The sequence below is a fragment of the Patagioenas fasciata genome, chromosome 7 (genome assembly GCF_037038585.1).
Source record: "Patagioenas fasciata isolate bPatFas1 chromosome 7, bPatFas1.hap1, whole genome shotgun sequence".
In the NCBI taxonomy this organism is placed as follows: Eukaryota; Metazoa; Chordata; class Aves; order Columbiformes; family Columbidae; genus Patagioenas; species Patagioenas fasciata.
Genome location: NC_092526.1, coordinates 6,574,226 through 6,601,024, shown reverse-complemented (window position 1 = coordinate 6,601,024; position 26,799 = coordinate 6,574,226). Strand labels below are relative to the sequence as shown.

Here is a 26,799-nt window from a genome sequence, read left to right as displayed (position 1 = left end):
TGTGTGACTTGTATTTGTCTTTATTCCCGTATATGTTCACAGCGGCTCCCTTTGCTTCTCTCCTTTGAGAACGGTGTTTTACCAGCACTGCCAGTCAGTCCAGTGTAACATACACTGCTGTCCACTAAAACCTTTTTGGGGAGGATCACATTGCGGTCGTGCTCTGATCTCCACTAACTTAGTCATTTTTCCCTTTTGACACTTGCTCAGAGCTCTGAACAGCTTGTAACTCGCAGCAGAAAAACTGCATTTACACAGGCTCCAGCAGAACCGAAATTCGGTGGGAAGGAGGGTTTGTCCTGGGGTATTGAAGGTGGCCTTCATGTTTTCCAAGAGATTGTGTTTATTTTTCCACCTACCATCAAAAACTATAATTTTTCCTGCCAAGGAGCGTAAACTTATAATGACCATATGCAACAGGAATTGCTTGCGTTTCTTACAGAAGTGCTATGCAGGAATAATCTCTATGGGGAATTCATGGGGTCTAATGTTTGTAGGCATTTTACAAAGATACCTAGGTCTGTTGATATGCTGCTCTGTGGACTGACTTTGGACGGACCGAACTGCAGACAAGGATGTCAAGGTAAGTTACTTTATAATAAGTGACACAGGCCGTTGGAATAAACACAATTATAATATCTGTCTTGTTTATCTAGGATACGGCGCGAATGTGGCAGAGTTGTCCATTGCAGTTCTTAGGTGACAAATAAGGATACAGATGTGTCATCACAGGGCTGCCCTGGTGTCTCAGCGTAGCACATCGCTGGTTTGGCTGTAGGTACATGCGAAGTTCTCCATGTTTTCTTTAAAATATACATCCCTTAAGTTACCCTGCAGTTACTCAGCTTAAAGTTCTTTGTGGGGCTTATACCAGCAATGGCAGAACTTACACCTTGACAGACGGCTTCAGTAACCTCCAATGTAAACGTGACTGGTTATGGCTGTGAATGGTAATTGAAGTTATTTTTCTAAGTCCAGATTTTTGCTGTGAGCTTCAAGTTCTAGGTAAAGAATATTAAACTTCAAGATTTATTTTTTTTTTGAAGGCTATATTTTTATCCTTAGTCTTTCTGAAGAAATTTTTCTTCTGAGGTGTTTACTTTATCACCATACAAAGGTTTTCTTTGTTAATCAGCAAAATGGATTTGATTAGCGTTCGTTTTAAAAAAGCACCCCTTTTCCTTCTAAAAGCAATTCTGTTGTGTGTGGAGACTGGGCACATTAAGCTTCAACTCCTTTTAGTTGAACGTTTCTGTTAAATCTAAAAAAAGGGTATTTTGCGGTGTCAACCTATCTGAATCTTGGTTTAACTCACGTGTTAACTAGTAACTTGAGCAGCTTTCTAAGAATTGTCATGTGAAGTCCAACATATGTACCTTTCCCCTAAATTTAGAAGGGGAAAGCTCCAGGAACGAATCTCAATGTGTGAGATCTGCTATTAGAGTGAAAAGCATCTCTCACTGCATAGAGCTGCCAACCGTGCCATGTGCTGAAGCCTAGTTTGCTGTCCTGAGTAGTCCGAGCTTAAGCAGAACCCATTGCTGCCACTAGAAGATATTTCACAGCACAGCCTGAGCACTCACAGGTGAGAAATCGTGATTAAATTTAGTCGTTGTGCCACTTCTCCAAGCTTCAGAGTTGTTTTGAGTATTTGTGACACTTGCACCTTAACCTTACCATGAGAAATTCTGATTTATTCTAGGATCTTACCTAACCTACTGAATTCTTCATGAAATAAAACAGTAAGTTTAGCTATGTTCTGTATAGAGGAATATAACCTTTTAATATTAAATGTGTTTCTGTTTTAGATGACTTCTGTTACAAATACTATTTAAATGAGTGTTACCCATTCCACTACAAATTTTACGTGACTTATTTATTAAGTAGATTATATTAACTATCAGACTACTTGCATTATCCACAAATAACTTTGCATATAACATTAAGAAAGTACAGTAATAGAGAAAATGCTGTTAATTACTGTTAATATTAGAGTGACTTTATGTTTCTGCAAGCCCCTTGGTAATTTTCCACTAGAGGAACGTGGGTTTTGTTGTCATGTTTCAAAGATTCCTTTTTGTTCTCTTAGAGGAAGCTGGAAGAAATAGAAGGTGCACAAGTTGAATGGAGCATTTGAGAGATGTGTGATGCAAAGGATTTGCTTTTTCCACCACAAGAACTGCACCTAGGGGAAAAGGCAAACAAACAAAAGCAAAACAAACCACCCTGAATACTCAGCTGTGACAATTTGAGTGCTTTGGAATAGAGATGGCATTCCAGTGGTTGTCAAAATAAGTTCATTTTAAACAGTATGTGAAGTTGATGCTTTAAGTGTTAAATTGGGTTTCACATAAATATAAATAACAGAAATAAGCTTGTGATTCAAGACTCGGGAGGGAAAAAACAATTCTGCAGAGTTTGCTTGGCCTTGGTTTATAGTGAAACTATGAAGAGTGTTCTGAGTTCTCAGGTAAAGTATTTTGAAGGAGACTTAGAGCGGTAGCACTACGTGGTGATCATGAAGCAGAGAGTGGGTTTGAGTTCCTCTGAACACATTACCTGACATAATATTTTTGTCTTGCGTTCTTAGTAGAGTTCGGAGCATATCAATATATTTGCGCAGGTACTGTATTTCGATCAAGGGTATGTATATAATGAGTGGAAAGCTGTGCTTTGCCAAACTTATGCATGTTTCATGTGTTGGCAGTGATAGTCATGTAGAAAATAAGTTGCACTATGTCGAACTTTGCACTGCTCATCAGAATGGGGGCAGCTTGTGCTGCATTTTAAGCAGTTATAGTTTTTCATTTCCCAAATTTCTCACTGTGTGGTTGACTGAGCCTTTGCAGATAATAAAGGTAAATTTTGGAGCATATGCAACAAATTCTAATAGGGTGACTTCTTAAAGCATAGAAGCTTTAGCTGCAGGTTAACCTCCTAATCTTAATTGCAAGTAAATATTTAAATTTTTCATTTTGAAGTTGGTAACTTTCTGTAAGCTTTAAAATTAATTCTATGTATTATGTGCACATCATTTTCTAACCCAGCTGCATTTAGTTTATAAAGTCTTGACATTTTAAACCAAACTACCTACTTGCTAGCCTGAAGTATGCAAATAAATGTTTATTTACTGTGGTCGGCAGAGTAAATCTTGCTAAGGTAGTTGTGCCATCCCTACATGAAGAGCTGTGATGTTCCCCATAAAACCTACACCATATGTTTTAAGGAGAAAAAAGTCAAGTCTTAAATTTTGTATCTTGTCGCTGTCAGGTCCTCCAGATGTGCTGATCCTTTCAGACACGTGGGAGTTTATGGTACCAAGACTTTGTTTCTCCCTTACAGCGGGACTGATTTATTCTGCTGGATCGAAGGACACTATACCGGTACAGCCTACCTGGGGGGATTATCCCAGGGCAACAATCGGATGTAAAATTTACGACATGAATTTACTAGATAATGAAACAGTGAGGATATCTTTTTAAATGTAGCTTTTCCTTCAAATGTCTTGTTTTCCTGTGGTTCTGTTTTTAGGATGCGTGCTAGCACCTCTCAAATAATACAAAATATCTAGTGAACCTGCAAATGCTTTATGAAGGGATTTCAGCAAGATCTGTTTCCCTGATGAGAAGAAATGGAGATAGAACTTCTCTTTGTAACAGTGCATTTGAACAAAGAATGTATCGTGTCAGATGTAGTTAATCTCAGAATAAGCTATAAAGAGGGTTAAATTGTATACTAGATTAGGAAAATATGAAGTGTTTTACCAGTAATGCTAGAATAGCAGGCATCTACTTTGACAAGCTGACAGACCAAAGAACTGAAACTTAATGGATTTTAATTCTTTGTCGTGTACTTCAATTTTCTCAAATTATTTCTCCAATTAGTTCTAGTCTTTGTGAAGGAATGATTAATGATAATTAATACATGCTTATAATTTGCATATTCAAGCTCCAGTGTTTCTTAAAAAAACCTTAGATTTGTATATGTGGGTGAGGCAGTTTTGTCTGTCATTTCTCCGAAGTGTCAAGGTTTTCAGCTCTTCAGTTTGTTTTTTCAGTTGAACAGGGAGAATGTGGTAGATGCGGTAGATAGTTTAATGTGCTGCTTCTGTAAGAAGCAATTTGGACATAACCCAGGTCTTGGATCTTTTCTGTAAAGCAGTTTCCTCCCACCCACTCTTCAGTGGATAGGAAGGGAATGTAGGGATGCAGATGTATCATCAGGAGCCTTAACTCGTCCCTGGAAAACATTTACATCAGTAAGATGGCAAAAAAACAGGTAAATCCTGATAAAGGGCATCTGCTCTTCAGAGCTGCTTTTAATTTTTACGGTCTCTATATGTTTACAGTCTCTATATCCCTCCTTTATGTTGTCATTCGGTTTTGTCCTCCTCCTAACATGCACGCAAGGAGGGATTTATCCAAAGATACCATCCTAGGAATTTTATGTTTAAAATCAGTAGCATGAGGTTTTGAAAGCCATTGGGTTTTAATCTGCATAGGGGCACAGGCTTTCCATGCTACTCTGTGGGTATCTAACATTTATTCCTAACAACAAACCAGCCAAACACCAAACAATTTTGGTTGCTGCTTAATTAGTCTTGTGTCTTCTCATATAAATGCTCACCCAGAGAAAACAACTGAGATCAAATAGAACTCCAGTAGGAGAAAAAAGGGCAGTAGGATAAAACTTTGTGATAGGTTGGCAGGAAATAAAGATTTCACTTGAAGAAATAGAAATTAATATTTGGCAGGTTAATCAGCAGATTTTGTGCAAAGGAGATGCTTTAAAGCTGTTAAATAAATAAATATATACACACACACCTTGAGGCAACAGTGAACATAATGCAAGGTGGGACTTTGCAAAAGCGACCAAGTCAGCACGGCCGAGTTAGGGACAGTGAGGTATGGTACTGAGGTCTGAGGAGGAATGTTATAATTAGAATTTCCTCTTTGATGTTTATATTCAGCTTTTGATCTTGCCCAAGCTACCATTTGGTTCTACACCATTTCAGCATTCTTCTGCGTCCGGGAGGACGTGGGGACAGAAAACATAGAGATTCAAGGGGTAAAAATAAAGATGTGTCTTCTGTAGCGTCGAGATTTCACTCATGGCTCCGACCAAGCTGGCTTCAGTCAGCTGATCCCAGAACAAGAAGACTGGTGAAAGGACCTGAACACAAGACCTATGGGGAGAGGCTGAGGGAGCTGGGGTTGTTCAGTCTGGAGAAGAGGAGGCTTAGAGGTGAGCTCAGCACTCTCCAGAACTACCTGAAGGGCAGTTGTAGCCAGGTGGGGATTGGGCTCTTCTCCCAGGCAGTCAGCAATAGGACAAGGGGGCATGGGCTTCAACTCTGCCAGGGGAAATTGAGGCTGGAGATTAGAAAGCAATTCTGTGCAGAGAGAGTGGTCAGGCATTGGAATGGCTGCCCAGGGAGGTGCTGGACTCACCGGCACTGGAGGTTTTTAAACTGAGATTGGACATGGCACTTAGTGCCATGATCTGGTCAATGGACTGGAGTTGGACCAAGGGTTGGACTCGATGATCTCTGAGGTCTTTTCCAACCCAGTCAATTCTGTGATTCTGCATAATGCTTGTCCTCTTTCACTGAGTTGAAGAGAACCATGAGGGTTTAAACAATCACAAGCTGTAAGGTGCACAGCACCGGGAAAGGGCAAAACAAAGGGCTCTGGTGGCCGCACTTGTTTAGTTAAATATATGGTGTTTGCTGGAGCAGTGTGTCCCTGCTCGCATTCACCCCTGTGAATATTCTGTACACATGTTAATCAAAAGTGTTCAAGCAGAATATTGAAACTGACTCTCTGGAAGAATTATCCTGAAATAAATGTTAGTATGGGTGTTCAGGAAGAGTTGAGGGGGGGAGCTGAACAGCCTATACAGGCTCAGCAGGTGGCTGCAGTTCTCCAGTAAGATGAGATTCTGGGCAGTGAGAAAAAGAGAGACAAGAAGTGCAGGTGGGTCATGACTTTATGTTAAGGGGAAGAATTTAAAAGGTCTTGTTTTGGGTTTCTTTCTTTTTGTTTTACATTTTTCTAGAACATATGTAAAATAGGCAGCTCTTGAGGATACTCTGTGTGGTATAAAGCTGAGAGTATTTCTAAGTTGGGCTCATTTTGTGTAGTAATAATAATCTCTGCTCTCTCAGTCATAGTCATTCTGTGAACAGTAATTTTATTTACTTTAGGCAAGCAAGTCCATTATCATGCCCTGTTGCTTGTTTGCAGAGAGCAAACCAAACACTTGTTCCTGATTCCTCCAGACACAAAGGTGTAGAGGAAGGTGCTGTTGCACTGAGACTACCTTTAACAATAATCCTTACTTGTGTTTTGGTCTGAATTACAGAGATGGAAGGGTACTTTTCCTTTAATGAGTGCTTTTCTTCATTCTTCACAAACAAACACAAAACCCAGGGCTGGCTCAGCAATGTTCAGTTCCACTGAGACCACAACAGTAATAAGAAGCAGCAGCTTATTTAGGTAGAGGTTCCTATTACAGAACTATCAATAGCACTGACATAGTTTTGTAATCTTAACTTGATTCCTATAGCGATAAACTTTGTGTGTCAGAACTGGCTTCTATTCCTGCAGATAAACAGGGTTTAAACATCTATAAGGGAAATAGCTTGTGTCCAGTCTGCAGCTTCTTCAGTACTTCTTTCCACCACTAGAAACGCTTGGTTTTCTTTTTCCAACCAGCTCTCTAAGTGTAATATAAATGTATTTGAGTATGCTGCATCATTGGGACTTGCAGCTGAACACGCTATTGGCTTCGTTACAGGCTCCATGCATTTATGATTAATTTCCCCAAGGTACGCTTGACTATGTGTGTGCACGCTCAGCAAAAACGTCCACTATGATTTGGGAGGAGGTTGTTCACACTTAATTCTTGTGTATGAGCCGGGAGATGTCGTCTGCAAACCAGAAAGAGAAAGAGGCTGCTCCAGCTTGCTTATGTGGTGGATTTCTTTCTTTTGTGTCTTAAGCAAATATTGAGAATGGAGGATTCATCGAATAATTGATAAGCAGGAGCGTGCGTGGGCAGCAAGTGGTTTGTGTTTTCTTATTTCCAGTGGGTGTGAGCTGGAAGGATGTGACACTGCACTGCAGGCTGAATACTCCCCGCTTTGCACCTTGCAAAATTTTGTCTCCTCCTCTCCTGGGTCACAGATGCAATGGGAGCAGGTGATTTAAATCACTCTGCCCTGGTGAGACCACACCTGGAATATTGTGTCCAGTTGTGGCCCCTCAGTTCCAGAAGGACAGGGAACTGCTGGAGAGAGTCCAGCGCAGCCACCAAGATGCTGAAGGGAGTGGAGCATCTCCCGTGTGAGGAAAGGCTGAGGGAGCTGGGGCTCTGGAGCTTGGAGGAGACTGAGGGGTGACCTCATTAATGTTTACAGATATATAAAGGGTGAGTGTCAGGAGGATGGAGCCAGGCTCTTCTCAGTGACAACCGATGATAGGACAAGGGGTAATGGTTTCAAACTGGAACACAAGAGGTTCCACTTAAATTTGAGAAGAAACTTCTTCTCAGTGAGGGTGTCAGAGCCTGGCCCAGGCTGCCCAGGGGGGTTGTGGAGTCTCCTTCTCTGCAGACATTCAAACCCGCCTGGGCACCTTCCTGTGGAACCTCAGCTGGGTGTTCCTGCTCCATGGGGGGATTGCACTGGGTGAGCTTTACAGGGCCCTTCCAATCCCTGACATTCTGTGAGTCTGTGAAGAGAAATGACATGAAGAAATAGATTCTGTCTGGGTCGTGAGTGCCATGGCCAGTAATGTGGTTCTGAGCAGGCGTATGGCAGAGCTGCTGTAAATATGTTGCTCCATCGGCATGCCAGACATAAGTATTATGCCTTATTTGTTTTCAGAAGTAACAAAGGTGCATGATTTTTTGTTCTTAGATTTGCCTTCACTTGAAAATCATAAAAAAGAACCATTTTACCTTAAAAATAAAAAAAGCATGCCAATAGTACATTTTCCTCACCCGTATATTTTCAAAAACTCCATCAGCTCTAGGGGATTATGTTGAATAAAAAAAAGTGAACATGTGCAAGTGGAGGAAAGCAAATCATAAAACATCTCACAGCTTTCGGTACCAGTTCACGATTCGTGACACTCATTAAAGCTTTGTTCAACATTTCATTCAAATATCTGAAGCGTAGGAAAACAATTACTTGAGCATCTCAAATTTTGGGCGGTGTGGCCAACTTCTAAGATGCTTAAAATCTTTCAGACTTCCAGTGAGTGACAATTGTGAATGTGTTGCAGCAGGTTTGAAAGTCCTATGGTACATGTTACCAGCTGCATACCCATCCTGTGGTACATATTACCTTGTCTTTGAAAAATACTGGATTAGGTGTTAACTAAGCGTGGATGTGGCTGCTTTCTGTTTCTGCAAAGGGGCTCAGTGTTGGCGCAAGGTTGTTCAGGCGATCCCTGTGTGCAGCACGCTCGGGATCTATTCCAGCACTTCACCGAACATCTGGGAATACAAGCAGTGCGTTTTCAGCTCCCTTCAGTCGAGGCTGTTTTGCTACCTTTTTCCCTACATCTCGTCCCGCACGGCAGCAATACCCCAGTTACTAACTGTAGTATCTTCTGGGATCCACTTCTCTGAAGATGCGGAAGGCAAAGTATTCACTTTGCTTTATATCTCCTGCTAAGATCTCTCTGAAGTAGCTTTATAAGTTGGACTAAGTGACAGAATCATCTTTTGTCCTTTGCCTGCTGTTGTAAAGTAGATCCCACTCATCAGGAGTCATCTTGCTTTCTGTGATCATCTGGAGTTCCACCTTTTCGTTGAGGTTTCTACATATTTATGGGGATTCATCTTAAAATTGTTAGTTACAGCGATTTCAGTTTGGTAACGGAATGTACTACCGGTCTCTTTTACTAAATGATCACTGGGTACCTAAGCCAGGGGATTTGGTGAGGAAAAGGCAGACTGTTGTGATGGTTTAATTAGTTTTCTAATGTTAGTTTAGTAGAATATTTCCCTTATTACCAAAAAAAAAAAGGCATTAGCTAAATACGTGCAAATTTTGAGCTTCAATGTTATGCTTTTGTATCCTGGAGTGGAATAAAATGTCAGTTGTGTTCTCCGTATTTCTGATATTCCATATGTACCACCACTAGATCAGCCCTCTAGAAGGAAATCTGTGCAGGCCAAACAGCAAGGTGTCGAATTAATGGTACCAAAATAATGAGTTAGCACCAAATGCTAATTAAATATTGACGGAAGTAATATTTTCAGTTATCTTCATTATGGTGCAGTGTTTTGTGTAGATGTGAAATGCTGAGAATATGGCACATATTAGTCTTGTAATATAAAAATACTGGAGTTATTTTTCTGAAGTGCATTTTAAATGCACTGGAGGTCTATGTATAATATGTTTTTTTACTTGGGTGTTTTTTAGTTAAATTTTTTAAATTTAACACTAAAACCCAATGAGTCTGAGATGAGTCTCGCTCTGATTTTCAGTGAGGTTTTGAACTTCCTCACCAAAGTCCTTTCAGTCCTTTTGGTTCCTAAGGAAGGAAGGGATTGATTTCACCTTACTGACAGGAGGTTTCTGAGCATTTATTCTGATCTATACCCTCCCTGTCTATCTTCCCCTTCCTCTTCTTTGGAGGAGAAGGCTTTTAAACCTAAAACTAGAAGACATTTTTTGGGGGAAGCACTTCATTACTCAAAAGCAAAGGTCCAGGACTATGTGTTGCTGGGACTTAACTGCCTAGGGACCGATTAGATGAGAAGAATTTCAGGAATAGCCCTACCAAAGTATTGTTTTATATGCAATTGCCTTTGGGGAAGATGGGTAAACTTAGCACAGAACTCACAGGTTGAACACGAACAGTATTGTGTGGTCTCCTTACTCTCAAGTTCTTTTGGGCTCTTCTAGAAAGACAGAAAAATTACTTCTAAGAGTCCTCCTGGAAAATGCTGTCATAGGGATTACTTATTAATAAGTAGAAGGCATAAAGTGAAGTGAAAATGAGTCCTTTTTGGAGACTTTGTGGAAGGGAAAAACTTGTCCAGGACTGCTCCTGTGGGCTTCTTTCCCACACTGAGCTGCAGAAGAGGTCTATTTGCTATCTTTGTGTTAAATTTGTGCTAGTTTGGAGGGGAAACAGAAGTTTTAAGACTGTTCTTTAGTCTTGTGGTCCTAATTGGCAATTAGCAGCAGGTGGATGTTGGGGATGAACTCGTGGCTGTGCCTCCATCTGGTGGATGGGCAAGAAAAGCCCAACCCCAAGAGTGAACGTTCTTTGTCACTCCAAAGAGCGCTGGTAGTTTAGAGTAGGTGGGCGATATAATTGGAAAGGAGGGTGCAGAGCTTTTTATTGTAGAGGGTGCAGCCTTAGTGCCATTGTCTAAGTATAAATTGTTACTAAAAGATAACTCTGATATTATTCCCTATGGAAGGTGTGTGAATCCAGTGAGAGGCGTTGGAAAACGACTGGTGCGGAAGCACAAGGAGCACTTGAGCTGAAGAACAGATAATACCCACAAGAGCAGAACTGCGGCACCAGCTGCTCAGAGGGTAATTCAGTGCTCATAATGATTTTCAGCTTCACTCTGAAACTATCACTTTGGAAGTATCCCTCATCTAAAGTACCAAGTTTCCCCAGACCATCAGCATAGAATCTCTTCACATCCTGAGCATGCGAAATTAATGACTGAATATTATGCTGAGAGCCATTTAATTAAAAACACTTTCATTAATAATGCAGTTGGAGAGTGTATGTGTGTTATGTAATTAAAGATAGTACATCAGTAAATGATACTGTGCAAAACCAATTCAAAAAATTCAAATGAGTTGGTGTAACATAAGGAACTTAATTCAAGTGGGAATAAAAGTCAATGTGAAATAAGCTCAGAGTTTTTCCTGGAAGCTGCAATTAATCTGCTTCTGGCAACACAATTCAATACTCATATTTCAAATAGGGGGCTCTGCTTGTTTTAAAGATAACTGGTGTGGCGAATCAAAATATATTTCTCCATTCCTTTTGCCAAATAAAATAAATACCCCGTAATGCCTTGGCACACCGATGAGCTTGGCCGACTCGTGGGGCTCGACCGCCTTGCACACTGTTCATATGTGGTGCCGGTTTTACTTTGAGCAGTCAGGTTGTGCTTGGTGCGGGTCTGGTATTTATGGTGTATTTACCTTAAAACCAGTAGAAGGAGAGGGATGAGAGTGGGTATTCCCTAGTGGGGGGAGCAGACATCTCATTTCCCAGAGTACTTTGTTTAATCCAAATCTTTGATGATTGAAGTCAGAAACGCTACAGTTAAACACATCTGACAAGAGAAGTGGATTGGGACTAAGTAGCCTTAAGTACTGTATAATAAATAGCCTTGCTTATCATCTTCAATATGGCAGCTTGAAATATTTTTAATCCTTTGGTTCACCTGCTCAGAAATGTGTGTTAAATGTTGCTTGCTGGCATCCCAGGTCAGCAGTGCCGGTCTGCTCGGCATCACCTGCCATGCGTGTGCTTCAGATATTCCCTACAAGAAAAGCTGGTGCAACGGTGTGAGTACTGTTGGCTCAATAGACCGGAGGCTATTGAGTCAGTTCTTGTACTAAGCCGAAACACACGTGCTCATGTTTGAGAACATCAGCCTGATGCATTCAGAAAACGGGGGCACAGCCCCAAGTCCTCCCCTGCCAGGAGATGCCTTTGGCGTTTTCTAGGAGAGCTCAGGTGAGTTGTGTTTCATCAAGGGCTGTTGAAATGCAGATAAAAGGGGGTGCAATTGCTGCCTGCTCATCTAAAAACCTCATAATTAATTAAGACATTCATCTGGACCCGACTCTTGTCGGGTGTTTATTGCTTAGGTGTTTATGGCTTTCCTCACAGGATGAAAACAGGGGCTGCAGCAATGCAAGAAGCTTCCGAGTCCCAGCTGGGTGGAAGCATGAGTTGTTTGCTCTGAGCTTCCCTGGCACTGTCTGAGCTGTGGATTCCAAACAATTATATGTATGTTTGTATATATGGCGGAGACACCTATAGAGTGTGAGCGCCTGAAATGTACCCTGTGCCAGGCCTGGCACCCGGGACCCTCTCACCCATGTGGCTCTGTGCTAGTGATACAAACCTGACCAGTAATAGAAGATCTAAGCAATCACCCTGATAACTTTAGGTGCTTTTTTGGCCATTTGAGCTTTGGCACTAATCCAAATAACCTCTAAGTCTCATATTTCACTATTCTCTTTCTTGCCTGTTTGGTACCAATTATAATGTTTCACCTTTCAGGAAGATCACCAGCTTATTTGCAGCTGTTAAGATAAGGTGGCCAAAGCTTAATTGACTGCATAATGAGGAAAGAGCCATGTACTGTCTGGGAATGAGGCAAGAGACTGGAGAAATGGGATTTGCATCTGAGGGGGCCCAAGGGTGGAGCTGCCAAGGGCAGGATGAGGCCTGGAACACGAGGTGTGGGTCTGGGATCAAGCTGGTAATAAAACTGTCTTGTTTTCTGACAACTTAAAGTGAGAGGGGAGTGGTGGGACATCAGAAAATCACAGATGGGCGTTCTTCATGAGATGAAGAAAATACATTAAAAAGAATCCCTAAACGAATGGATTTTGTTGTTTTCCTGTGTCCTGACTTGAGGACAAAACCAGAGAGCAGTGTGAGAAATGCTGTGAACCACCTGGCTGTTTCATTGCTGTTGAGCAGCAAGGTGCTGCTATTTCTTTGGAGTCTCGTAGGGTTTACGTAGGTTGAATTTTTCTTCCCTTCCCTGAGTAAAGTGTTTTCTCATGAATATAATTGCTTTTTAATTAGGCTGTGGCTGGTGCTGGATTTGTGCTGAGTTGGAGACTGAACTGCATCTTTGGAAAAGCATATATTCTTTTGCTTTGCGGTGGTTTTGTGTTCTTTGGGGAGCCCAGTGTGTTCCTTGTATATGCAACAAGGTGGGCTATGTGGGCAGCAGGGTGTGAGATGGGGCTGAGCTGAGGTGTGAGCAGGCTGGACAGTTGGGCAGGAAAAATGTAATGAAATAGAACAAGGGCAAGTGTAAAGTCCTGTGTCTGGGCAGGAACAACACCGGGTTCCAGTATAAGTTGGGGAATGACCTGTTAGAGAGCAGCGTAGGGGAAAGGGACCTGGGGGTCCTGGTGGACACAGGATGCCCATGAGCCAGCACTGGGCCCTTGTGGCCAGGAAGGCAATGGTACCTGGGGTGGATTAGAAGGGGGGTGGTCAGTAGGTCAGAGAGGTTCTCCTGCCCCTCTGCTCTGCCCTGGTGAGACCACACCTGGAATATTGTGTCCAGTTGTGGCCCCTCAGTTCCAGAAGGACAGGGAACTGCTGGAGAGAGTCCAGCGCAGGGCAACCGAGATGCTGAAGGGAGTGGAGCATCTCCCGTGTGAGGAAAGGCTGAGGGAGCTGGGGCTCTGGAGCTTGGAGAAGAGGAGACTGAGGGGTGACCTCATTAATGTTTACAGATATACAAAGGGTGAGTGTCAGGAGGATGGAGCCAGGCTCTTCTCAGTGACAACCAATGATGGGACAAGGGGTAATGGGTTCAAACTGGAACACAAAAGGTTCCACTTAAATTTGAGAAGAAACTTCTTCTCAGTGAGGGTGGCAGAGCCTGGCCCAGGCTGCCCAGGGGGGTTGTGGAGTCTCCTTCTCTGCAGACATTCAAACCCGCCTGGACACCTTCCTGTGGAACCTCAGCTGGGTGTTCCTGCTCCGGCGGGGATTGCGCTGGATGAGCTTTCCAGGTCCCTTCCAACCCCTGACATTCTGGGATTCTGTTCACTGACTCCAGACACCCATATCCACCATATAAGTTGATGATTTTGGTTTCGTAAAGCTGTGAGTGCTTTACATTAATTCCTCAGTTTTTCTTTTGTCCGAGCTGAATACAGTACAGGTGATACCTTCTACATACAGTGTTGGTGCCGGTTGCCAACACATGAGAAACATCACTTGATTTGCTACTTTTAAAACAACGAAGGAAGCTCCTTGTGATGGATGCGTGTTAGAGCTGTTCACAAGAGACAGAGATGGGAACGGCAAAGCCTGGTTTTCCAAATGAGACGCCCTACAGCTAAAAATCCACTTGAGTGATGTGTATTTCATTGAGCTACTTAGCCTATGCGACTTGTTATTGTCTTTTCAACTGTGCATATTTGAATAGGGACGGTGGTAATGACAAATCATTATTATACTATAAATAAAACATTATCCAGATTATGCTGGTCAACAGAGTGTAAAACAAATAGCAAATTCTAATGTCCTTGAATTATAATTAACAAAAAAGAAGGCAGCACAGGGTGCAGGTTTGCACTGAATGGGCATTTTTTAATATGTATACACATAAGATGGGGAAAACAATAGGAAGTGTATTTAGTCGGGAGTTTAGATACGGATTTGCATTGATACCCGTGCATGCAAAACTACACTGGTGAGATTTGGATTAAAATGTCTTTTTAAAACTTCTAGATTAAGTTGCTGCGTCATAAGTCCTTATTGCACACTTGGGACGCGTTCTAAAAATGGGATTTAATCTTCCGAATTTGTATTTTAAAGTCCTTTGAATAAGAGTCACGAGAGGCACGATCACTGACATCTGAAATAGTCTAAAATAGTCACTTGTTATACAGGAAAGTGTTCTTTTAAAATACGCCCTGTTCTGTGTGAAATCACATCAATTTGGGTTCTGTTTACATGGGCAGAGTGAAATTTGACCTAATGAAGCCTGTCACTTGCTTCGATTCATTGGATTGTATTTTGCTTACCTTGCTAGGTGAACAGAATTTCTTCTTAATCTGATTTTGACTGCAAGGAGATTGCAAGTGCCTTTTTCTTTTTTTTGCAATGACTTTCTCAAAATCAATCTTAAAAAAGTAGTACTTTTAAGGTGATTTTTAAAGTATTGTGATTGGAAAAAATGCGTGGCGGTGAGTTCTCTGGCGTGGATGGGGTTTGGTACCACGGCTTCCCCCGCTCCTGGTGCAGCTGCCGCCTCGTGCCAGCGCTTGGTGGGAGCTTCCCCCATCGCCCCAGTGTCAGATCATCCAGAAACGGTCCAGGGCTGCTGCTGAGGGGTCACTTCTCCCTGAGGAAACGCTCAGGCTGTGTTAAAGCAAAGTCTCCAAAGGCGCCTCTGTCTGTCTGCAAACTTTGGCTTCTCCAGCTTGTTTTGTTCTGTAGGTGCAGAGGAAGCCGAGCGGGTTTGACGGTGGTCGCTCCCATATCTTTAGGTTTGGAGGCAGGAAAGCTCCTGGGGGACACAGAAATGAGAGACAGCAGCTCTTCCCAGCGCTGCGCTGGAGGCCAAAGCTGCGGGTTGGTGCATCTTCTCAGTGCTAAGCAGCTCGGGTGTCAAACCTGTGAAAATCTGTGTCGCTGGACTCGTCACAGCCTTTCCCTGCGGATCCTCAGCTGGCCCAGGTGCTCTAGGTGTTTGTTCGCTCAGGGTCCTGGTTCAGCTTCCTGAGGTCTGGAAAGCTCAGCCTGGTCCAGCTCCCCATGGAAACGCTGGTTCCGCTCCCCCCGCGTTCCTGGGAGGGACTCGCACACGTTTTCTAATGTAGTCTATAACCCCTTTACTCTCAGTGCAGCTGCACAGTTGTTAAGCAGTTCATGACTGGCTTTGCCAAAACACGCACTTCATTTCTCAAATACCCCAAAATGCTATTGAACCTGTTCTGCCGCGGCGTGTAGCACAGGTCACTGCAGCACGCAGTGAAATATCACCTAGAAAAACATCTGTAATGTGTTGCAGTGTCTTTTACTTTGTCTTTATATACATGACATTTTAAAAGAAATCAAATATGCCACAAGTGCGTGCCAGATTTAGCAAACTCTCTTTATTTACATACAAATACATGTACACTTATATTCTGTATATGTACACATATTTAAGTGTATATACATACATGATTTCCACATACTCTACAATAAATAGCATGTAGGGTTTTCTCTTAATTGCCTACAGTGCTGAGTAAAAATGCATGGCAATAAAATCATGGCTTACAGCTAAGTTACAAAAGCATCAACCACTGAACTCGGCAGTAAATCCAAGCTTATGTACAGCCAGAACCAGGACACGCTATACAGAATACAAAGTGGACCATCTTGTAGGGATCAACAGTAACAGACAAACTAAAAAACATCATTTAGAGCAGGAGGGACTCTGTACGGAAGAAGAGATGAAGGAAAACATTTAGGTTATTGATCAAACTAAACCACGTGTTTAAATTTGTTGCCTAAAGAGAAAAACAAAATAACCAGTTACTTGTGTATTTTTAATGATTTGTTTTTGTATGAGACTTTACCAAGGAAATCAGAATTAATCTTATGAGTCTGTCTGAGCTGCCACTGTCATTTTGTTTCCTTGCTACAGCGCTAAGAGGGCGGGATAGTAAAGAGAATTACTCTGTGATGTGGAAGCCGGTCCTGTTATCAAAATTAAACAGATGATCTTTTACCAGGGTGTACATAGCTATTCTCTATCACCATAAAACTAGTACTGCTGTATATGTAAATGTTTGAGAAGAATCAAAACCGATGGTGACTGTGGAAGGAAGAAATGTCCACCAAACCCGCACACCCGCTGGGTCTAAGAAACTAAAGCTCGTCAATGTCTAATTACATCCTTGCATATCCATGGGTAAGAAGGCTGAAGGAAGAACTACTCACTCTTCACTTTGATGATAATAACTACGACTCAGAGGAATGCAGATTCCTTTGTTTTTGTCTTAGAAATAGCACTTTCTCTTAGTATTTGGACTGGATTCCTTGAGCCCTGTGTGTGTAGCATTCTTCAGGAAATTAGTGGGAGTGCTTTAGAGCATTTTATTTGGATTTTTGTGCATAAGCAGCTGAGATCTCCTTCACATTTTTTTTTAAATAGTCATTTTCTGAAGTTCCCAATGAGAAAAAAGATCCTGCTAAGCGCTGGCTGATTCAAGTAAAAGGGACCCCTCTGCCATCGAGTCAAGTTAAAACACTGATTTTAAAGATCAACGTTCATTCCAGACATAATTTGGTTTGATTTTTGTCATTTCTGCCCGGTAGTTCCCTTATTAATGATGAGAGTGCTAAAACGCAACGGCCTCAAATGAAAACGATTGTTACACAAATAGTTGGATTATTTACGATACAGCACAAACACAGCTACAGTTTTTAAAGACTTTTTAACCTGATAGGAAAACATGTTCTTCTCCAAAAGGTTAATGGAAATGCTTACTTTTATGCCCGATGCTGTATCTGTAGTTCCGGATCAGCCAGAGGACAGGTACGGAGTCTCGCTGTGGTAGTTGTAATCAGGACAGACCTTTTGCACCAGTTTGTAATCTACGCTGTAAAAAGCGATGTAGATGCAGATAACTTTGAAGGGCTTGGAGCACAACCAGGAGACATGGCTTTGAGTCTGCTCTTGGTAGCAGATCTTTGAAGGGTCGAAGTTGCACAAGGCAGTTTTTTTAGCTCGGTCTGTCTTTTCGTACTCGATTCGGCAATTGAAGGACTTGGATTCCTTGGTCTCCAGCGTCGATTGTGGAGACGGTTCGAACTCGACCACCTTGGAAGGTGGCACCAGGCTGACGGAAACGTTCCCCAGACCCGTGGAGTTATGTCGGAAATAAACACTGAAGGTCCCATTGCCGTGATCGACGATTTTCCCTGTGATCAGGAGGTTCAGCTTAACAGTTTTGATGTTGGAGTGGAAGTCGCCCCATCCAAACATTTTCTTGAACTTCCCAGTTTTTACTATAGGTCTGCGTTTAGTTCGTGCAAGAGATTCCTGAACCTCTGTGATGTTGGACAACCAATCCCAAAAGTTTTCTATGCTGTCTGAGTAGGATACCTGCCCGTGTTTCAGTACTGGAGATGGCTTCACAAACAGGCGTAAAGGGTTGATGATTCTGGAGTGGACCGCGGTGTCCACCAGCGTCTCTGCAGCATCCTTGTCTTCCCAGTCCAGCACGTCTGTGGCTTGTACTGCTCGACTGGCCTCACTGAACACCTGTTACCAAACAGAAAGAACTGTATGAAGTGTGAAAACTGTCAAGATACAAAAGGAGCCATTCACATATGGTTTTATACCAGTAGGGTCCAACTGGCTTGTTCATGTGGGCTGCTGTAATGGGGGATTTCTGCTCCCCCATGAAAGCTCAAGGATTGTACTCAAAGTAGGTTACAGATGATGGCTCCCACCAAGCTTTTTGCATCCACCATGACAAACGGATAAACCTCCGGACAGGCTGAGGACTGGGGACAGGTTCCCTTCGCTCACAGGTTTGTGAGGTAAAAACACGTCTAATGATGCTGGAAAACCTGAACAGCAAAGTGGCGCCTCTGCTGAAAGATGGAGTGAAATAGAAAAGCAGAATTCTCCATTCCCTTTTGCTTTTTCTCCCCACATAACTTCCCACCTGCTTTAAGCTTCAAGTCCTCTTGTACTCGGGTGCTTCTGGTGTTGACCTGTACAAAACGTTTCTTAGATCTTTGTCTCTTTTTGTGTTGCTTTTCTATTTTTTCCCAAACTTAGCGTGCTTGTTTGTGCTTTTCAGCTGCCACAGACTCTGAAAATAACCCTGTTTTCGGTGTGTTGGTCTCAGGTGCTACAATGCCTGTATTTAGCAAGGCCCATCCACAGGGCACATCTCCTCGCTTCTACAGTGTGACCAGGCCAAGCTAAGTCCAATGCAAAACTGTTAGCAATCAGAAGGCAAATAATTACTTCTGGTAGCAACAGACCAGCGTTAGATTTCAGAGTCAAACACGCAGGACTCAGTAAATAGCAGATTTCCAATTTAATGTACAAACACATTGCCTGTGTGTGTGTTTCTCCCTGTTGAAAATGCAGAATTTGAGCATATGCTCAAGAGGTCAGAACCAGGATCTGTGTTTCAACAGGCTAGAAATGATCATCTACCTTCTCCTTTTTAGGTCCTTTAAAGCTTGAATATAAATTCTGGAGAATGTGTTTGTGGGCTTTCTTCTCTTCAGGGCTGTCTTACACCATCACCCTAATGTCCAAAGAAAAACTCACCTGCAGTAATTCAGACAAAATGTTATTTCTATCATCTTCCATTTTTCATGTCATCATCTGGCAAATATCAACAACTGGAAGCCCTTCATATTCACTGAGGGCCTGTTCTCTGGCAATAGGCTCTAAACCAGAGCCCAAACCCGCTTACCACGTGTTCTTCCTGATCATCCCTAACGTGATGATTGAGACTGAATGTTGAAGGGCAGCCGGTACGGTTCATGACCTGAACGCTGAGAGGCGGCTATCTGTGTTGCTACAGAAATCTGCGTCTGGATCAAATGTGGTGCTCACATGTGTCTTGGCACAAATATCTTATTTTCTTCTTCAGCTTGGAAAGTGGGGGGGGAAACAACAGCGATCACGCTCGGCCCGAGACCTCGTGTGACCACTTTCCACCTCTACACCAAGTTTATGGCTGAGCTGTGAACCCAGGAAAACAAGAGGTTCTAATGTAAACCCGTGATGGATGCTTATCCGTACCAACACCAATAGCGCTGTCGTCACGCTGCTGGGGGACACGTTGCTCCCACCGGGATGGAGGAGACTGAGGGGTGACCTCATTAATGGTTACAGATACATAAAGGGTGAGTGTCAGGAGGATGGAGCCAGGCTCTTCTCGGTGACAACCAATGGTAGGACAAGGGGTAATGGGTTCAAACTGGAACACAAGAGGTTCCACTTAAATTTGAAAAGAAACTTCTTCTCAGTGAGGGTGGCAGAGCCTGGCCCAGGCTGCCCAGGGAGGTTGTGGAGTCTCCTTCTCTGCAGACATTCAAACCCGCCTGGACACCTTCCTGTGGAACCTCAGCTGGGTGTTCCTGCTCCGTGGGGGGATTGCACTGGATGAGCTTTCCAGGTCCCTTCCAATCCCTGACATTCTGTGAACCTCATGTTCCTGCAGGTTCTTCAGCCACTTGTGGGCCTGACTACAAGCTCAGGACCGGCCGGGTGAGATAACTCGTGCTGCCAAGGCGAAACAAGAACTAATGCACACACTCACCCATCCTTTACCCCAAAACTGACCCGAGGCCTTCAGAACCACAAAAAAAAAAGAGGTTTTTCTGCAGTATTTCCAGATTCCAGCAGTGCTGAACTGCTGGAAACTTTTCTGCGTGTCTGCGTGGCTAAATGATCTGCCACAAAAATGCCAATGGCCACTGGAAACTGGGCACCTATAGTTGGTATTGCTGCTTGTAACTGAACTGTAAGTTGGAAATTATAAGGAGAAATATATAAAAACGAAGCTCCCTGGTTCCCAGGAGGTTGTGACTTTGCTTGCGCTCTGCCCGTCCTCCAGCAAGGGCACAGGACACACACAGTTGTCCTTCTGGGCTACTTTTCTTTTGCGATGTTTATTGAAATCCCTGCAGTGACTCTTTGGCTTTTCTCCCCTCTCCTTTTATGAAGAGATCTGGAGGGCATTGAGCCGTGTGTTCTGGGTAATACTCAGTGGATGTCTCTTCGGGGGGCTCTCAGGCCAAATGAGCTGGCAGAGCATTGCTTTCCAAGCGGCTTTTTTTGTGGCAGGCTCCGTTACAGAAGGAAGAAATATGTAGGTGGAAGTTTTGGGATGGCTGAAGGGTGGGCAACACTAATGCATGATAAAACCTGGGGGGTTTGTCACACCAGGAAGGTGTTAGGGCACAATTATTTCCAAACCGTGATGGTGGACTTGCAGGGTTGTGTTGTGCTAAACTACTATTAATACTGCTAATTATCTACGTGCGACACCGGTGGGGTGTACTAATGCGATAATGAAACACGTCCCTGGAGCTACAGTGATGTGAGCTATTTCATGTGGCAACAAAACCGCTTTCATACAACAGGAATATGAAATCATTAATATGTTGGATTACAAGGATGTAATATTGCTGTGTAAGGCCTAGAGATCACGAGCCACGGCTGGAAGTGCTACCTTACACTTAACCTCAGTTATTTTTTCCTATTTCTTTCTTTGAAATAGTCTGCAGGATTCTCCAGTCTCAAACAGCCTCAATTCTTCGCTTCACCCCACTGCTGTCTTGATTCAGTGATTTCCCTGCAGGAACGCGGCTCCCAGAGCTGTCACCTCGCTGTATTGCAGGAGAGGGGACTTTGTGGCTCGAGGTCGTACATCCCTTGTGTTTTGCAAATGTTTAGTAATAAGGTGTCTAACAAAGAACCGCCCGGTTCTGCTCAGCGCCCGGCGCAGGAATGAGGGCACGTTGTTCAGAAACGTGAATAATATTTGTGCTTTTTTCGTGTAAAACCTTTGTGTGTGCGTGCAGATTTTTATTTCTACTTTGAATAAACCTTTCTGCACTTACGAGAACCAAATTCTAATGCATCGTTCTCCATACATCGCACAGGCCCTTCGCTCCATGATGACTTTTTGCTGTTAGCGAGGATGGGCTGATGCGCTTTGTTCGGCTGTTCATTCACCTTGGTTAGCAATTTCCAGGAAATAAAATAAATGTATATTAAAAGAATGCAGCACATGCTGAAAAAAATGACTTCCTCAGCATCTTGCCATTTCACTCTAATGCTTCTCTATTGCTAGTAGGTTTATTTGAAAATTACTTGCTTAGGGAAGTTGGTGTGTACATTTAAATAGATGGCTATTGCTGGAGTTCTCTGCTGCACCTGCATTTTCCCATTCCCTCCAAACCAGCGATTTCCAAACAGAAGAAATCACCTCATCTTTTTCCCTATTACAGAAGCTGTAAAATGTCACCCAGTTACCCTAAAATTTCCATCAGGCTGTAGATATTTTCCAGTAGGAAACATCATCTCGCACCCGTGCTCAGGCTCCACGCCGCCTCGCTGGTTTCTTTCGCCACGTGAACCACACAACAGCTCAAACCAAAGTCTGGTGTGGTTGATATTTCACAGAATCCCAGAATGTCAGGGGTTGGAAGGGACCTGGAAAGCTCATCCAGTGCAATCCCCCGCCGGAGCAGGAACACCCAGCTGAGGTTCCACAGGAAGGTGTCCAGGCGGGTTTGAATGTCTGCGGAGAAGGAGACTCCACAACCTCCCTGGGCAGCCTGGGCCAGGCTCTGGCACCCTCACTGAGAAGAAGTTTCTTCTCAAATTTAAGTGGAACCTTTTGTGTTCCAGTTTGAACCCATCACCCCTTGTCCTATCACTGGTTGTCACAGAGAAGAGCCTGGCTCCATCCTCCTGACACTCACCCTTTGTATATCTGTAAACATTAATGAGGTGACCCCTCAGTCTCCTCTTCTCCAGCTCCAGAGCCCCAGCTCCCTCAGCCTTTCCTCACGCAGGAGATGCTCCACTCCCTTCAGCATCTTTGTTGCCCTATGTAGGATTAAACCTCAAACCATTGGTTCTTTCTCTGAAAGATGATTGCTCTTCCAAACCTTGCTCTTCCAAACCTTTCTCTTCTATGAATAATCCTGCCTGTGGCAGAGCAGCACAAGGTTAAATAACATTCCCTGTGAACTATTTTTGGGAAAGGAGCCCGCGTTGGTGAGACACTGGTATCAGCACATGCTGTATTTTCTCTATTTGCCCAAATAAATTGGGGTTCATCTGGAACTTGCCCCCATGCCGTTCTCTGCGGGCCGGGCACTAAACACCCGTGCAGGAGTTAATAGTTTCGATGCTTTGGGAATTTCACCCAGGTTATTCATCAATCACCAGCAATCACTTCTGGAGCTTCACCCCTGCCGGGAATCATTTAAAAACTCCCAGCAATTAGGTGAAATTAATAGGTCTGTTGGGATAAACAGCTCGGAAACACCACTCGGCTGCTCCCTGGTGCAGCTTTTCATCCCACTGGCCGAGTAGGAGAGAGGTGGTTCTCAGTAACCTCCTCCCGCCCCCAGTTTCACCAGTGACAAACTCATACTGGGAGGCTCCCCATGGCCTCTGCACTGCTGGTTACCTGCATCCCCGAGGCTGTGTCTCATGGGGCTATATTCGTGTCACCGCCGCACGTTTCTCTGTGTCCCTCGGTAATTTCAGCCGCAGGGATAACGCGGCGGCACAAATACCTCCGTCTCGAAGGGGCGGGAGGGGGAAGAGAAATGGCTCTGCTTTGTCTGTTTGAAAATTCAATGATTTCAACACATTTATCAAATTTTAAATAATTTATGTCTTGATAGGCCTTATCAATTTTGCAAAGCACACACATTAACCAGATACAATGATCTCATATTAGCTTTTTCAGCATCTTGCACTGGAGCTCAGGATGATTAATAAAAACTCAGCCCGTCATCAATTAAATGGGAAAATGTAAAATTGTGTTCCATTATAGCCCTTTTTTTATTATTTTTCCCCGAGAAAATGATGACAGGTTCTAATAATTCATCAAAACACGCTGAGCTTGAACTTTGCTGATCATTAAATACGTTTTTCCCAAAGGCAGAGGCCGCGATGGGTTTTTCGGCAGCAGATGCCATTGCTGTCAGCAGTGCTTCAAGGAATTCAGGAATTAAGCAACATCTTTTAGTGGGACTGTATGGAAGAGCCATGTTTGTGCCATCTAGTCTCAGCCTTATTTCCCAGGATGTTATACACCCACATAGTTTTGTAATTGTAAAGTGGATTAACTTTCATTTCGTGCTGCAGCTTTTGCTGGGAATGAAAGCTGTGAATTAACAAGTTGGGTCGCCAAGCAGGAAAATCATTAGGGATCTTCAGCTGCACAAATACATGCTCAGGTTTTCACTTGGACATTTTTGATTTTCAATCCCTTCTCCCAAAAATTCTGCTGGGAAGCTTTTGCATTCCCCTTGAGAAAAACCAAATAGCGCAGGTCAGCCTGCCCCAAGGAACAAGTTGTTTTGCATTGAATTTAAAGTCTTTCATTTCCAGACAGGTCCTAAGATTTGCAGTGATTCCTCCTCCTCTCTCCTGCCTTTGCAATCAGCACAACTGGCCCCGGTGCCAATGGGAATGAAACCACGGGAGCTGCAGCAAGGGAAAATTCAGTGTGCACGGGGCTTTGTGGGAAGCATGAAGCATCCTGCCATGGTTTGGAGTTTGTGTTTCTTCTCACAAGGTGTATTTTAAGTGAGATAAGTACAGAGGAGTTGATAGAAGCTACTTATTAGAAATCGGGTTTGTAAGCTAAAAAGCGCATGTGAACACCGGAGGGCCTGGCAGCAGGGTATGCGGCTCTTATACTGGGAAAATAATGAGCTCCAAAGAAATACAAATAACTCCTGTATCTTATTTCAGTTGTGAAGAAAGCACAAAAATGCTGTGAAATATTTGAGACAAAGGGACTTCCAGAACGTGGCCACATTATTTGGCTGCTTGCTTTACCTCCTGAGCCAAATTCTGCTGCCGTGGTTATGGTGCAGTTGGTGTGGGACCCCGGGGTGCTCAGGGTGACCGTCCCCTCCCCATCGCAGCCAGCACGTGGTGGTCCCCAGGTCCTGGTGACGCTGATGTGGCAGCTGGGTCTGACCCCTGCGGAGCCCCAGGAGCTGCGTCCTGTATAATCCTTCAAGCACCGAGTTGGTGGGAAGGAAAAGCGAACAGGGAAGGTACATTTATCAGAATTTTAAAATTGAAAAGAAGTAACAAAAGACGTTTGAGCTGGAGGTTGAGAGTTGGATTCTGTGTCCTGTGTGGCTTTTTGCGGCCTGGAAGAGAGGAGAAGGGCGAGCGACACGCCGGCAAAAGGGGACCTGGATAACACTGAAGGTGTTGCCCACTGGCCTGATCAGTTGAGCCATCCCAGTTTCGTTACGCATTTGTCAAAAGCTCAGAATTAATTATTTCCCCATGTAAATGAAGAGACTCCACAGGAATTGATGTCGCCGTGTATGGCGATAGTGGGATGTGAATGTCAGAATGGGGATGTCCTTGCTCTCCAGGCACCCAAAACACTTTCCTACACCTGTACAGCCTCTCCCTCGCTAAACTGTAAATAAATAAATACCAGCTATTTGTCTTGACTGGCTTTCTCTCGCCTTTGGGCGATGACAGACTCTTTGCAATACTCTGGTGTAAAGATAAAATCAAGTTGGAAATTCAGAGTTCAACTGATTGATTTCTGTCTCGTTTCTAAATGGATCAAAAAGAGGGACTGTTCTAATTTCCACAGATGCCCTTTGCGGGGAACCTGCTGGATCGTCAGAAGCGCTGACCTGGAGCTGGATGGCAGCAGAGTACCCAGACTTCTCCAAGTCCCCTGGTCATGTTACACAGGTTACAACTTGCAAAATTTTAAAGGCTAATGCACAATTCCTACTTACTTTCACTCGGAAAAGGTGGGCAGAAATCCCCTGTTCAATAGCTAACATAATTGGATTGCTTTAACAATTTTGTCCTGTCTCCTGTAGTTAAAACTAAAATGACAAGCTGCTTCAGCAGAAAAAAATAGAAAAGCCTTCACGATTGAACCTTGCAGCCCATTACATTTTATGCTTTCAAATGAATCCTACAAAGACGTTCCTACTGCACAGGGATGCTGTACCCACATCCCCACCGGAGGCTGTTGTACCGCGTCCTGGTCAGGCGCTGGTGACGGGGCTTCCTCCAAGGCCACCGCTGGGAAAGCATCAGAGTAGCAGAAAGAAAACGAGGAATGACACAATAAAACTACAGATCACTATATTGATTGTGAATATTCATATTTTATGACATGTCATAGAATAGTTTGGGTTGGAAGTGACCTCAAAGATCACCGAGTTCCAACCCCCTGCCATAGGCAGGGACACCTTCCACTAGGCCAGGTTGCTCAAAGCCCCATCCAGCCCGGCCTTCAACTTTTCCAGGCCATATATCCACATATCACAGAATCACAGAGTGGTTGGGGTTGAAGGGACCTTTGGAGATCATCCAGTCCAACCCACCTGCTAAAGCAGGTTCACCAGAGCAGATCACACAGGAAGGTGTCCAGGCGGGTTTGAATGTCTCCAGAGAAGGAGACTCCACAGCCTCTCTGGGCAGCCTGGTCCAGGCTCTGGCACCTCACAGGAAAGAAGTTTCTCCTCATATTCAGATGGAACCTCCTGTGCTTCACTCTGTACCCATTGCCCCTCATCCTGTCATTGGGCACCACTGACAGGAGTCTGGTCCCGTTGTCTGAAAGTCACTTATAGCACTAAGCAGAAATACACATTAAATACCTGAAAGAGACACGACACTAGGGGTGAACCTGCAGCTTTTCTCTCGCTTTTTAGCCTTTTGCCTTTCAGGAGTTTCTGACTGTCACAGAGGGTGAGTCAGAAAGCATCAACTGGAAACATGAAAGCCCGTGTGCAACTCAGCACTATTTTTCCATCCTATGACATGGTAAGCTCCTCTTGTGTTCTGTGAGAAGCTAATGAAGTGTGGTTCACAGCACAGCGCTGAAAGGCGCTTTGCCATTTTTCCTCCAAAGATCTGAGAGAAAAGGAGCTCTATCTACATCCGTGCATACCCAAAGGCTGCGGAAGGTAACGGGAATCTTTACTGAGAATATGAGATGATAACATTCAAATAACCACAGACAAAAACACAAATCTAAAACGAAGGGGTGTGTTGGGAGAAATTCCAAATCAGGCTACAATTTCATTGCGTATTTTTAACCGAAACAGGTACTTCAAACTCAGTATCATATTTTACAGAGAAAAAACACAACAAAACCAAAACAAACTTTAAAAATTCTCCGATTATTGTGAGAAAGCAAAATAGGACTTTACTAAAATGGCACTTCCTTAAAGAAACTGAATTGGGAGGAAGAAGCAGCAGAAGGAAAACGAGTATTGGTGCTGGCCCATGACTTCTGGCCATCTAAACACACGTCAGAGC

At 43.6% G+C, this 26,799-nt stretch overlaps 1 protein-coding gene across 2 annotated transcripts in view; it reads right to left on the bottom strand.

Annotated features, from left to right (window-relative positions):
- Window positions 1–15,840: 15,840 nt before the first annotated feature.
- Window positions 15,841–26,799, bottom strand: part of NXPH2 (neurexophilin 2) — a 38,068-nt gene continuing 27,109 nt past the window's right edge. Inside the window, exons 2-4 of one of the 2 annotated variants that reach the window (XM_071810738.1) lie at window positions 24,322–24,502; window positions 22,937–23,093; window positions 15,841–18,018 (exon numbers count right to left, since the gene is read on the bottom strand). In XM_071810738.1, the coding sequence (XP_071666839.1) occupies window positions 17,275–18,018; window positions 22,937–22,942 (750 nt within the window). In that variant the 5' untranslated portion in view covers window positions 22,943–23,093; window positions 24,322–24,502 and the 3' untranslated portion in view covers window positions 15,841–17,274. The remainder of the gene's footprint in view (window positions 18,019–22,936; window positions 23,094–24,321; window positions 24,503–26,799) is intronic. The other variant, XM_065840995.2, reaches the window with a different exon arrangement.